The sequence below is a fragment of the Nyctereutes procyonoides genome, unplaced genomic scaffold (assembly GCF_905146905.1).
Source record: "Nyctereutes procyonoides isolate TBG_1078 unplaced genomic scaffold, NYPRO_anot_genome, whole genome shotgun sequence".
Classification (NCBI taxonomy): Eukaryota; Metazoa; Chordata; class Mammalia; order Carnivora; family Canidae; genus Nyctereutes; species Nyctereutes procyonoides.
Window position 1 is genome coordinate 34,947,933 of NW_026575047.1, and position 13,401 is coordinate 34,961,333.

At 52.4% G+C, this 13,401-nt stretch overlaps 1 protein-coding gene across 3 annotated transcripts in view; it reads left to right on the top strand.

The window, feature by feature from the left end:
• Window positions 1-13,401, top strand: part of ARNT2 (aryl hydrocarbon receptor nuclear translocator 2) — a 153,863-nt gene that overhangs the window by 54,400 nt on the left and 86,062 nt on the right. For all 3 annotated transcript variants that reach the window (XM_055326401.1, XM_055326402.1, XM_055326403.1), the window contains exons 4-5: window positions 446-659; window positions 4,692-4,905. In XM_055326401.1, the coding sequence (XP_055182376.1) occupies window positions 446-659; window positions 4,692-4,905 (428 nt within the window). The remainder of the gene's footprint in view (window positions 1-445; window positions 660-4,691; window positions 4,906-13,401) is intronic.

Below are 13,401 nucleotides of genomic sequence, written 5' to 3' on the forward strand. Positions count from 1 at the left end.
ATGTGATGCTTCTCACTCTGGGGCCAAAGGAAGGCTCGTATCCATGCAGAACATCACTCCATTCAGCGTGTGGGCATGTGCCCCCCACGTGGAGACTCAGGTGTGCACACGGAGAGCACGCTGGGTTCACCTCCCAGGCCAAAGGGTAATGCTTCAGTCTTCTGTGCCTAGAGAAGAGCCCTGGGGTGCGTGGGAGCAACGGGAAGGTTTGGGACACATTTCGAGGTGAGCCAGAGGCTCCTGGAGAAGCCTGGGTGCAGAGACAAAAGTCTCACCGAGGTGTCTGAGCAGCCAAGCTCGCGTGTGTTCAGAGCACCAGCTGGCCCGAGGCAGCGTGTCTGCTGGTCACTTGGCGCTAACGGATGTGTCATTTATCCTGTGAGGTAGTCGCCCCTGGTCTGACGTGTCTCTTTCCCCCCCTCCCTCTTCTTGTGCTTTCGGGAAGAGAGAACCACAGCGAGATCGAGAGGCGGCGGCGGAACAAGATGACACAGTACATCACGGAGCTGTCGGACATGGTGCCCACGTGCAGTGCACTGGCCCGCAAGCCGGACAAGCTCACCATCCTGCGCATGGCCGTCTCCCACATGAAGTCCATGAGGGGCACAGGGAACAAATCCACCGACGGTGCCTACAAGCCTTCCTTCCTGACGGAGCAGGTACCGCATTGCCCGCCCCTGGTTATGTCACTGGGGGAGGGGACAGAGTAATTGTCACCGGGATGAGATAAGCTATGCAGGGACCGGGCTAAAGGTTGAGGAACAGGTGCAATCAGGAGATTTTACTTCCTTTCTTCACAGCAGTGTTTGGCTAACCTTGGCGTCTTTTGCTTTTATGTTTCCTGTCTATCCTAATGAGGCATCCCTGAAAAGTCTGCTGAGCATCTGGACGGCATGCTTACTGTGCTGCCGTGGGAGAAAGGCTGTAGGAAGCCTGCTGTGCTGTGCTGGGGTGCCGGTGCCATCCTGGCGGCAGTCTGGGGGCAATCATGGGGGTCGTGGTGACAGGATCACCATGGCTAGCACCGAGCCAGACTTTGCACCAAGTGGGGTCCTTTCTCTCTGGGCATTTTTGCACTTACTCCTTGTCCTAGCCAAGGGAGAAGCCACTAGTATTTGTCCCTGCTGTGTAGATAAGGAAACTGTGGCATAGAGAGGGTCAGCAGGTGGCCTGGACTCTGTCCACTCACTGCTCAGCAGCACAGCCCACAGTCGGCATGGGTTGGTTCGGCCCCAGAGCCACGCTTTGAACAACTGTGCTGGTTCTTTTTTTTTTTTTTTAAGATTTTATTTATTTATTCATGAGAGACACAGAAAGAGAGAGAGAGAGAGAGAGAGAGAGAGAGAGAGAGAGAGAGAAAGGCAGAGACACAGGCAGAGGGAGAAGCAGGCTCCGTGCAGGGAGTCTAACATGGGACTCGACCCTGGGTCTCCAGGATCATGCACTGGGCTGAAGGCGGCATTAAACCACTGAGCCACTGGTGCTGCCCTGTGCTGGTTCCTGAACTGTCGGGAGGAGTGAAGGCACGGAGTGGCTGATGGGATGGTATTTGACAGATGTTGCAAACCACTACGTGAGCCGAAGGCCTGTGTCCTCTCAGCCGTGTCCTGTGCACCACTTGAGGACAAATCCACAAATGCTGAGCCTCAGCTTGCTCGTCTTTGAAACCAGTAGGAGCTTCCTGCCTCCCCGACCCTGAGGGCTTTTGCAGGATAAATGGGATGATGGATCAGAAAGTTCTCGGTGCATGGTGGTGGGTACAGGGTGGGCAGCGGAGGGATGTGCTCAGAAGGGGTACAGGAGGGTGTAGAGCCCCCCAGCAAGGGGGAATCTCACAAGCCCTGGAGCACGTGGCTTGTCACTGGGGCTCTGCAGTGGGGCTGGGTTATGAGGGGGCTCCAGAGTATGGGCAGAGAGATGGGAAGCATGGGCTTGACACGAGGGGAACATGGGCACAGGAGCAAGAGACGAGTCTGGAGACAGAACCGTCTGCTCTGCTGGGCTGGGACCCGATCCTGTTAGGGGGTGAAGTTCAGAAACAGGACAAGGAGAAGGAGTGGATGCGGGTGACTGCCTGCCCGGCAGCACAGAGCACCCAAGGACTTGCCAACTCTGTGCCCTCCCCCCCCAATCCAGGAGGCCACAGGGTGCCTGGCCTCACAGTTGTGAGGAGGTGTGACTGTGCTGGGACTTTGGCCAGGGGGATGGAGAGCCTGGCAGTTGGGGCCTGGTGCCCAGCCCCGTCTCCCCTCCAGAGGGGACAAGGGGAAGCCCCCACCTCCTGTGGCTGTAGGATCCCGTGCCCATGGTAACCAAGGGGAATTGCAGGCAGGGAATGGTACAGAACCGCCTTCCGCACCCTCTAGCCACTGCAATAAGAACAGTGCTTTTTATCTGCGTTTCTTTAATTCAGAAAGGTCCTGCCAGGTCCATATTTGAAATGAACCCCCTCATCCTTATGACTGAGGATTAGGAAGTGAGGAGAGAAGGCAGTTATGTGAGTTTGACAAGTCCGCCCATATTTCTCCCTCCCTTCCTTGGCATGTGGTTGATGTTAGCTACATCTATTAAGCACCAACTGTGTGCCAAGCCCTTACTAAGCCTCTACACACAAGACCTCACTTTTTTTGTTTTTTTTTTTAATTTAATTTTATTTAAATTCAATTAGTGTATTATTAGTTTCAGAGGTAGCGGTCAGTGATTCTTCCATTGCTTGTAACACCCAGTGCTCATCCCATTGTGCCCTCCTGAATGCCCATCCCCCAGTGATCCCATTCCCCCACCCAATCCCCTCCAGTGACCCTCAGTTTGTTTCCTATAATTAAGAGTCTCTTATGGTTTGTCTCCCTCTCTGATTTTGTCTTGTTTTGTTTTTCCCTCCCTTGCCCTTATGATCCTCTGTTTTGTTTCTTAAATTCCACATATGAGTGAAATCATATGATTGTTGACAAGACCTCGTTTAACCTCACAAAATCCCACTGAAAAACCATGTGAAGAGACGGAAGCTGAGGACGGTAACGGCTGAGTGAAGAGCTGTGGATGACAGCCTTCTTTTCCTCCAGCACCCATACTCTCAGCCTTCCTGGTGGTCTAACCAGAGGGGCAGGGGCACAGGACCTTGGTCACGAGTGACAGGCCCCATGAAGACAAAACTGGGGGTGGGGGTAGGGGAGTGTAGGCAGAGGGGCCGTGATGAAGGTGAGGCTCCATCCTATAAACCTTCTCACAGTCCTCAGCCCGTGTCCTCCAGCACACAGAATTCACCGTTTTCCCAGACATCCTACTCCATTTTTTACAGTCCTTCCTGTTGGAAGTTCTTCTAATACTGAAAATAAAACTGCTGACCCATTCTCTGAACTAAGTGTGCGGCTGGGAGACACAAAGTGGAAATACAAAGCAAGAGAAATGGACAAAATAAACTTTTCCTTAGAAAAGGCTGTATCGTCTCCTTCTGCCCTAGGTTCCCAGGTGGAGGAGGTACGGATTCTGACCTTGCCAGGGGCTCAGAGCTCCCCACATTCTGCTCCCCAGCACACCCCCATTTTCTGATTTTTGGGTCCCTGGAGTGCCCTGGGGCAGAGAGCCAGTTGTGTCAGATTCCCACCTTTTGCATCTGTGCAGCAGCACAGGATTGGTGTTTCAGGGGGGCTTCCGTGTCAGGTGACATCTGAACAAAGGATTCCCAGCAAGAAGCGTTTGCCAGCTGCTGACCCAGGAGGATCCCTTTGTTCTTTGGAACATCATCAGTGTGTGGGGTGTTTGGCGGCACACTGTGGGTGCAGGGGCACATGGGAGAGTTAACTCCTCAATCCTGAGAGGAACAGAGCCCGTTGCCTTGAGCTTAATGTGAGAATGACACGGTAGGCTGCCACACTTGAGCTGCCTTCAGGTAAAGAAAGGACATCTTTTAGCAAAGTTGACTCATGCCCCTCCTGGGATGATGGCAGGGCGTCCTGCTGCCCCTCCATTGATTCCAAGCAGCTTCCTTCCCACCTTTACTGACGATCCAGAGCCCAGTGAGTCAATGTGACCCCAGGGCTGGTGCCCCTAACCTCTCTTCTCATTGTAAAGTGAAATGGACAGTGCTGTGTGCCCTGCCTCCTCCCAGCATCGCTCTGAGAGACCATTAGGGAATTCTGGAAGTTTGACAGATGCACAAATGTAAGGAGATACTCTCGTATCCCCTGCCAGCATTCAGCTTGGAGTGAGGGAAGAGTAGGAGCAGGAGTCCACCACTGGTATGGGAGCAGAAGCTGGGAGGCTGTCCTTTCTCTTCCCCTGCCCTCCTTCCAGCAGCACCTTTTGTACCGAGCACTGTGTGCTGGGCCCTTCTTGTGCCCTAGTGATGTGGCTGCAGTTTGAATCTGTAGGTTCAGGTGCTCACACCTCTGGTAGCCCAACACATTCTGACGATCACTCCTTGTTTTCCATCCCCCAGGCTATAAGTTTCCTCTCTACCTAAGAGACAGCTGGTTAAGTCAGGGCCAACATTGTTTGCAGTAGCTGTCTCTTAGAGCTAGGACAAGCTTTGTGCATTTTTAAGCTTATTTTTCAATAAAAAAAGCTATCAAAGTTTTTAAAACTATTTTGTGTCACAGTGAGTAAACAAAAGTTACAGTTTGCTAATAAGAAAATTTAATTGGACTGGGTTTGTCAGTGCTCTGTCCTAATCTCGGAGGTTTTCTTCCCAGGAACTGAAGCACCTCATCCTTGAAGCAGCCGATGGATTTCTGTTTGTTGTGGCGGCAGAGACAGGACGAGTGATTTACGTGTCTGACTCCGTCACCCCTGTTCTGAACCAGCCCCAGTCAGAGTGGTTTGGGAGCACCCTGTATGAACAAGTGCATCCTGACGACGTGGAGAAGCTGAGAGAGCAGCTGTGCACCTCAGAGAATTCGATGACAGGTCAGTGTGCCTCCTTCCAGGAGGCTCTTTGACCCTGGAGACGAATGCCTTTCAGTAAACAAATCAGAAAGCTGGAGATCAGGTAAAGCTGGACATATATTTGACTTGAGGGCGTATATGTGACCTGGCTTGTGCAATGGCTTCATTTATCCTGTAACATTTTTAAAAATTTGTTTTTAATACAGGATTCTTTTTTCCTATACTTCACCTGCAATTAGGGGCTGTTGTCACTAGGAGACGATATTGCTACATTAGCCAGAACCACATATTCAGTAATGAGGTTTATGCCTCAAGTATTTAATTATGTGTGTGATCTTGATTATAGGCATTTAATACCTAGGCTTTAGTTCCCTGCAATGGAGTTCGTTACTGCAACATTTAAATAAAGTCCGTTCTGCTGTAGTGCAGCATGCATGTTCCTAGAAATCACTGCAGGATACAGAACCTTGAAATAAAAACTGCGGGGCTTATGGGGAAGAAATGGGTTAGGAAGGACCACACAGTCAAAAATGAATCACTGACAGTTAAAAACAAGAAGAGGAACCTAGTAGAGATGGGAGCATGATTTTACACATTAAACAGTTAAGAAATTCATAAATCTAAGTGTACATGTGACCCTGGATCTTGAGACTGGCATGAAATATACTTGTGGAGGTGAGTCTTGGAAGGGTTTCCTCTTGTGAGTTTTTGTGCAGTGGTACAAGCATAGTCTTAAGTTAGAAGTCAAAAGAACGTTGTGACTGCAGATACGATGAGATTGCTTGTAACATGACAACCTGGGGGAGCTGGTGGGACTCTAAGGTGCATACTTTTGTGTGTCTGTGTGGCTTGGTTCAGCTGGGTGCACTTTTCTTTATCTGTCTAGTGTTTCTTGCAGACAAAATCATGCGTAAGCAAACATAAAATTCACATTATGTTATACTCAAATTGTTCCGCAAGAGATCAATCACATGGGAACAAACTTGCATTTTCAAAACAAGTGTGATAGTAGGGCTGACTGTACCGTAATATTTGCATTCCGCCATACGGTAGATATATTTGTGCTGTCAGTTCCCTGAGGTATCGAGAGAAGCTGGATCTTCATTTACTTCTGTGTCTGCCTGCAGAGCCTCACTCTGTGCTTTGCACACTGTCGGCTTTCAGCCGAAGCCTGGTCAGTGAGGGAGTCAGTGCTTCACCGATCGTACTAGTCTGCTAGGGCTGCTATAAAAAATACCGGAGAAGGTGGCTTCAACAGCAGAAACTCCAGAAGTCCGAGATCCAGATGTTGGCAGGTTTGGTTTCTCCTGGGCCTCTCTCCTTGGCTTGTCGATGGCACCTGCTCGCTGTGTCCTCACATGGTCCGCTTTATGCTCGGACAGCCCTAGTATCTCTCCTCCTGTGAGGACGCCAGTCGTAGGAGATTAGGGCCCCACTCTCATGACTCTTTTTGACATGAATGATCCCCTTAAGGGCTCCATCTCCAAATACAGTCACATTCTGAGGTTCTGGGGTTTAGGGCTTCAATATACGAAATTTTAGGGGACACAGGCCAGCCTCTAACACTTGTGATAAGACAAAGTTGAATGTTTTCAGAAGCGACAGATATATAACCATTTCTGGATGATCCTAGGAATGTTCTGGGTGTAGGTGTCAGTGTGGCATAAGAGGAGAGAGAGGGTAGGGAGTGGAGGTGGGAGGACGGGGTCTGTGCTGTGTTCCCCTTGGCATCTCGTGATGGTGGCACCTGGCCTGGCCGGACTCCATGCATGGGTCAAATGACTCGGAGAGATGCACTCTGCTGGCCCATCCCTGAGCTGTATTACAGAGCCCCATGTAGAAACTCTAAGGAAGACACTTTACAAAATTAAACATTCCAGAGGGATATGAAAAGGAAAATAAATCAAGCAGGAACTGTTGACAGCTGAAATCACCTTCTCCGGAAAGAGCTGTCTTTCCCTACTTTCCCTAGATTTCTGTGTTTGACCACAGGATGTGGCTTTTTGAAACCCTGTCAGGAGCTCCGGCTGGGGCAGGTGGTGGGGGGAGCAGTGGTCAGGGGGAGGTCAGGCTTTGGCCGTGGGTTTAGCTAACTGACTCACCGGAGTAGGGTGGACCCTTGTCTGGCTGAGTTTAAAGGGTCAATACGAACCCCATTTGGACAGAGTGTCCTTGGGGTGGGCCCTGGGTGGTGGCCCTGGCAGCCGAGCTGGCGTAGGGGAGGCATTCTTCCAAGAAGGCAGAAAACCTGGTGGATGGTGACCAGCCAGGCCTCTTAGCCTCCCAGTGCTTGAGCTCCTCTTATGAAGACCAAGGCAGGCTTGGAAGGTGGGTCCTGTGCTCAGGGAGGAAGACAGGATGGGTCTCCCAGAGCTGGAGAGAAATGACATGACTCCCAGCATGTGCAACATCAGAGCTTGTTAAACCAGTGGGCTCATTGTTGGCCCACTGTTGGAAGAGCCCAGCAGCAGAGGGCTGCAGTGTGGACAGGCTTCAGGTCTTGTGGGCTCTCGGGGCAGGGCACAAGCTGGGCTCTGTGACCAGCTGACACACAGCTGTACTAAAACAGAATAATGGACCTCAGGGATGACTTGATGCCTGTGGTCATCTGACTGGAATCTCAAGCCTTCCCGTCCCTTCACTGCAGGCCCAGCAAGCAGGGGCGTAGCCCACCCAGTAGGGATTGTGGGAGGGGGTAGGGCAGGGGGCCGGTGGTGTGGGGGACTCAGCCTGGTTTCTCTGAGCCTCTCGGTGGCAGGGAGTCCAGTCCTTGTCTGAGGAACCTGCAGGTGGCCCGTGGCGGCTTGTGGGGTATTCAGTGTGTGTGGTGAGAGGAGACAAGTGGCCCTGTGACGGCAGGCCCATGGCCTCCCATGCTGGCGGCCCATGGGGAGGGTGCTGGCGCAGAGTGGTGACGGCGGTGGAGGTGCTGGTGGCATCCCTGCTGCAGAGGCAGTGATCAAATGTCATGGGGCGTCCTTCAGGGCATGGGCCGGGGTCTGTCTGGCTGGGTCATCCAGGGGAGAGGGTGGAGTCCTCACACAGCAGCAACAACATTGGTAGAGAAGGAGCCCCCCCCCCCCCCGTCTGGGTCACCCTTCGTGAGCCTGGCAGCTTCCTTTCTTCTGTGACCTTAATTGCCCACCTGCCGGAGGCCCAGGAAATGCCAGCTCCCATTCTCCACTCTTGCCCAAGGCCCCCGGGGTAGAGTCAAATGCACTGATACAAGGAATGGAGGAGCAGGAGGAGGAGCTGCAGGATGAAGGGCTGCACCTGTGACTTCGGGCCCTGTGCCACCCCACCCTGTGGGCCTGCTCATGGGCAGCATGTGCCCTGGACCTCAGTAGCCTGAGGAGAGCCTGTCCCTTCTCATGAGTCAGATGAGCAGTGGGCCGAGGTGCTTTCACTATAGCTCATGAGAGCCCCACTCTTCTCAGGGACTTATCTTGGGGGGAGGACGAAAGGGACCTGTCACCTCAAGCTGAGTAACTCTGCACGGAAACCTGGAGGCTCTGTTCACCAACTGTGCCTGGGGACCACTGGACCCTCCCTTCGCAGAGGGTGTGGGATGCTAAAGGGTCCTAGAGGGGTCTGGTCATGAGGGGCTGGTGCTTCTTCCCAAAGACATCTACGCTTTGTTTTTTTTTAAGATTTTGTTTATATATTTGAGAAAGAGCACATGAAAGAGCACTAGCAGTGTAGAGGAAGAAGCAGGCTGCCCATCGAGCAGGGAGCCCGACACGGGGCTCGATCCCAGGACGCTGGGATCATGACCTGAGCCGAAGGCAGACACTCAACTGACTGGGCCACCCAGGTGCCTCCAGAGACCTCGCTTACAGAAAAGTGGCTGTGCAGTCAGCCCGGGTTCAAGTGACAGCAAACTAACCCCACTGGCTCAAGTGAGAAAGGAGCTATTTGGGCTCATGTGCCTCTAAGGGGCTTTCCTGCTTCAGGCTCGGGTGGTGATCAGACTTGGTAACAGTCATTGCTCGTGATCCGGGACTTGGTGCCTGCAAATTGGCCCCTTAGCAAAATTTGTTTGTAGCTCCGAAATCAACCTTCAGGGGGTATTCCCAGGCACGGGCACACATGGGCAGAGGGCTGAGATCTGGGGTCACGGGTGCACACATGTCTAGCTAAAGGTCAAGCGAGACAACGCTCTGCCTCCTTGTTCCAGCCCGTTTTCACTGGAAATAAGTACTTGTCTTCCAGTGTATTTAGTGCCTTGTTGTTTGCATTTTTGTGCTTTTTGTTGGTGATCTTGCAATTGAAAATGAGCCTTGAGAGCAAGCTGAAGTGCTGATCGTGTCCTTGAGCTCAGGTTGTGATGTGCCTGGTGGCGGGGGAGGCTCAGAGCAGCTTCTCAGGGAGGCAAGGCTCAGGGCTGATGGAGCAACGGGAGTAGGTAATGTGTCTTTAAGCAGAAACACGCGTGAGACACGGTTTTGTATCCACTGGTGGACAAACACATTGTGTCTGGAGCTTTTGCAGGAGCATTTGCTAAGTTGGCGTTTGCCGTGATGCTAAAGTGGATAACAAGAATTGGCTGGACCACCTTCCCTCCACCTTCTAGCTTTGTCATGTTGGGATGCTGATGTACAAACGCTTGCACATATGTAACATGTCTACTTCGATGAGCGTGGACAGAGGCGTACACCCACAGTACCATCACCACTGTCAACGTACTGAGCCTAGGCCTCACCTCCAGAAATTTCCCTGTGGTTTTTTGTGGCTTTTTTTTTTTGTTTTCTTCTTTCTTTCTTTTTGTGGTAAGAACACCGGACAGGAACTCTGCTCTCTTAATGCGTTTTCCAGCATACATCGCAGCATTTCTAACAACAGACAGTGTTGCCCAGCAGACTCTAGAACTTACTCACCTGCCGTGACTGAAACTTTCTACCCAGGAAGCACCAACTCCATATTTCGCCTTCCCCTAGCCTCTGGAAACCACTGCTCTGTTCTCTGCTTCTGAGTTGACGGCCTCAGATTTCTCAGGAAGGGGAATCATGCAGTGGTTGTCGTTCTGCAACAGGCTCATGTCACTTGGCATAATGGCCTCTAAGCTCCTCCTTCATACTGTCACAAATGATGAGGTTTCCTTTTTTTTTTTTTTTTTTAAGGCTGAACGATATTCCATTTATGTCTATCCCACCATTATGTCTCCATTTATCTGTCGATGGGCATCGGGGTTGTTTCTGTATCTTGGCTGTTGTGAATGATGCTTCGGTGAGCATGGGGTGCAGACATCTCTTTGAGTTCCTGATTTCAGTTCTTCTGGGGTATGCACTGTACCCAGAAGGGGATTGCCCCTGGGCAGGGTGGATTCTCAGGCAGGCCTCATATAACGAAGGTATTTATTAGCAGCTCTAAGCTTCCCATTGGTAGCTCAGCAACACAGACTGCTTCTCCAGGAGTTCCAGAAGTATCCCAGGACTGGCCCTCTGGGCTCTGCATGGGCTACCTGCCCTGCCCTGCCTGATTCCGGGGGCCAGGGAGTCTCAGCTAGGGTGAGAGGCCGGCTTCTCTACCCTAGGTGCGTGGGGCTACAAGTTAGGGGAGTTGATTGCCCATCGGAAATCGGTGATACGAGGAAGGTTGGCCCTGGCTGGGAGAGCTGGCCTCTGTGGTTTGAGAAGGTATCCTTACAGGGAAAGTTGGGGCATCGACCACATGGTGGGAGCACATTCTCACCTTATAGGGAATGAAGGCTTCTGGGTTGGGGGTGGAGCCAATGTCAGGTGTGGCTCAGATAGAAGTTGGAGGGGTGGTTGGCTGCAGAAACAATTCTTGTGAAAGTCTGTCTGGGTGACCTGGGCCCCAGCTTGTGCTCTGTGGGGAATGAGGGGACTCCAGGAGAGGCCCAGGGCTTTCCTGGTGATACCAGAGCCTCTGACTGTAACCCGAGTCTGCCCCTAGGGGTGGGGTTCAGAGGGCAAACAGGGGCAAGCTGTCCGTGGCCACTGAAGTCTGGCAGACCTTGATCCTGAGGAGTAGGCACTGGGGACCTCCTGTCCGGTCCTCGAGTGTTGCACAATGCAGAAGCGCCAGCTTCCCCGGCTGGGCCACGGGTATGCAGAAGGGTCACCCGCAGACTGCAGAGCAAGGTTGTTTGACCCATTCCCTGCCCCATCCTTGCACCCCACCTCTGTGCCCCTGTGTTTGCTCCATTCTTCCTCTGTTCAGAGAAATGGGTCAGCGATTTGGTTCAATACAGGGAAAGACTCTGCAACAGTTAGCACTGTGGGGTAGTGGAGGAGGGTGTGAGGCAACAAAGCAGAATTATTTCTTCCCTCCTTCCCTATTCGTCCCCTCCCTCCCTTTCTTTACCCTATTGCTAATTCATTTAACTGTTTATTTATTCTTTCAACAAATACCTGTTTGCACAGCCATGGAAAGCTCTTACGGGATGCAGCCTGACCGTCCCCATCCAGGACAGGAGTTCCTAGCTGCTGTTGGATGAATGGACCCCTACTTCCTAGCCGGTCCAGCCCAGATTCTACGTGATTATCTGGCCAGAGCCTGGACTGTGTGGGTCCCCCAGGGCTTGGGCCGGAAAGCCCCCATGCATGAGTCACAAGTCCCAATCAGCTGTGATTAAGCTTCCCCATCTCCCGAGAGCCTCGCCAAAGTCCAGAGATGCTTTCAGCCTTGGGTCACAGCACTTGGCCAGGCCCTGGTCTGGGCCCAGATAGCAGCTCATAAGAGCAGGCCACTGGGGACCCCCATCCAGGCAGCTCTGCTCATTGACCTGTCATCATTGTTTCTGTGGAGCATTCAAATGGGTCATTTGCTCCAGGCTCCCTGCTTGTCTGGGAGAGGAGACTCCAGGACTCTGGGTGCATTTTGCTTTTATTTTTCATTCATCTAACGGTGAAATATTAATAACCGTAATTAACTCTCTTACATTTTTATACCACTTTTTAAAATTTACCACTTCAGTGCAATCAACCCTCCCTGTGTATTAGAACCAATCACATGGGGAGATGTGCCCCTGGGTACCCGCCCAGGCTCTGGGGATGATGCCAGGCATGATTACTCTGGAAAAGCTTCCTAGGTGGCTCTGATGCAGAGTAGGGCTGAGAGCCATTGCTCCTGTGGCCTCGTCACAGTCCCATGCAGGGTGAGCTGTTGACCCCAGATCACAGAAGAGGGGCATGAAGTGTGGGCTCCCTGATAGGTTCCAAGGGCCACACAGCCAAGGCCAAACATGTGCTACAGAGTAGAGACAAAGCCTTTGTGTCTTTAGGGGCATCTGGAAACAATGAAGCTTCCAAAGCCCTGACATGTCCCAGCCCAGCCAGTCCAGTCCCAATGGCTCAGCCCAGGGCTTTGGGGTCCCTGACACTGGGACGAGTGGGCAGCTGTCTGTGGGGTTCTGGGTGTACGGGGATGAACAGTGTCACAGCCCACACTGGGGTCCCTCGCCCCAGGGGCCTCCTGGGTCCTGTGTGATCTCATGCGGTGGTTCTTGGCATGTGAGCTCTTGTCTCGCTGCATGAGCACCACTTGTGAACCTGTCAGGGATGCACATTCCTGGCTGGAGCCCGATCCTACGGAGTCGGGAGCTTGGAGACCTATAATCTGTATTTTGGCTCACCCTGCACATCACACGGATGCATGCTTGAAGCTTGAAACCCCCGATTTGATGCCCCCATCCTGGAACTCAACACCACGTCCCCTGGACTGAGTCTACCCTTGTTTGGTTCTGTTGGGTTTTTCATCTCCAACTCATCACTTTTCTCCTCAAAAAGATGGGAATGTGAGGCTTTGGAAATGTATTAGGTGTGACCCTGGAGGCAAATGTCTATTAAACCAGGGTAAGATCTAGTAGGTATGTTCTGATCTAGTAGGAGCTTCCTGGAAATGCAGAATCACAGACCCCAACCCAGGGGTCCTGACCCAACACCTACAGTTTAATCTCCCAGGGGATGTATGTGTACATGAAAGCCTTGCACTTAAAAATACAGTAGGGTGCATCTGGGGGTTTGTAGCAGCTTGGGCTGGATACATCCTTGAGCAGCTGGCCCTGGCAGGGGGCCTCGGACAGGGCCAGGTGTCTGGGGAGAGCCATTGGAGGAGGAGCCGTCTCTGGAGTCTGCTGCCCTCTCCATGCCCCCTCGGGCCCGAGGGCAGCCTGCACCAACCCTGGGACCTCGCTCTTTGAGTCCATACATCTCAGGCTTGCCGCCAGGATCAGGACAAGGCTCACAGGGTTGGCAGCTAGCATCATCCACTACAGAGCAGGATGAGAGCAAGAGGCTGAGGGTGTGCCCACGCTGTGGCCCTCGGGGACCCAGGCTGGAGCAGAAATGAACCTGGTTGTACATGATGCCACAGAGCACGGAATATGCGTGCTTGGGAAAGGAGCCGGCGGGCGTCCCCATTCAGTCTCAGCCCATTCTCAAACCAATCTGGGCTACCTTCAGGACACTTTGCAGATGAGGGTGGCGACAAAACCATGTGCACCTTGGCCGCGCCATCCACTCCTTCAGGGGAAGAATGGCAGGCAGGTCATTT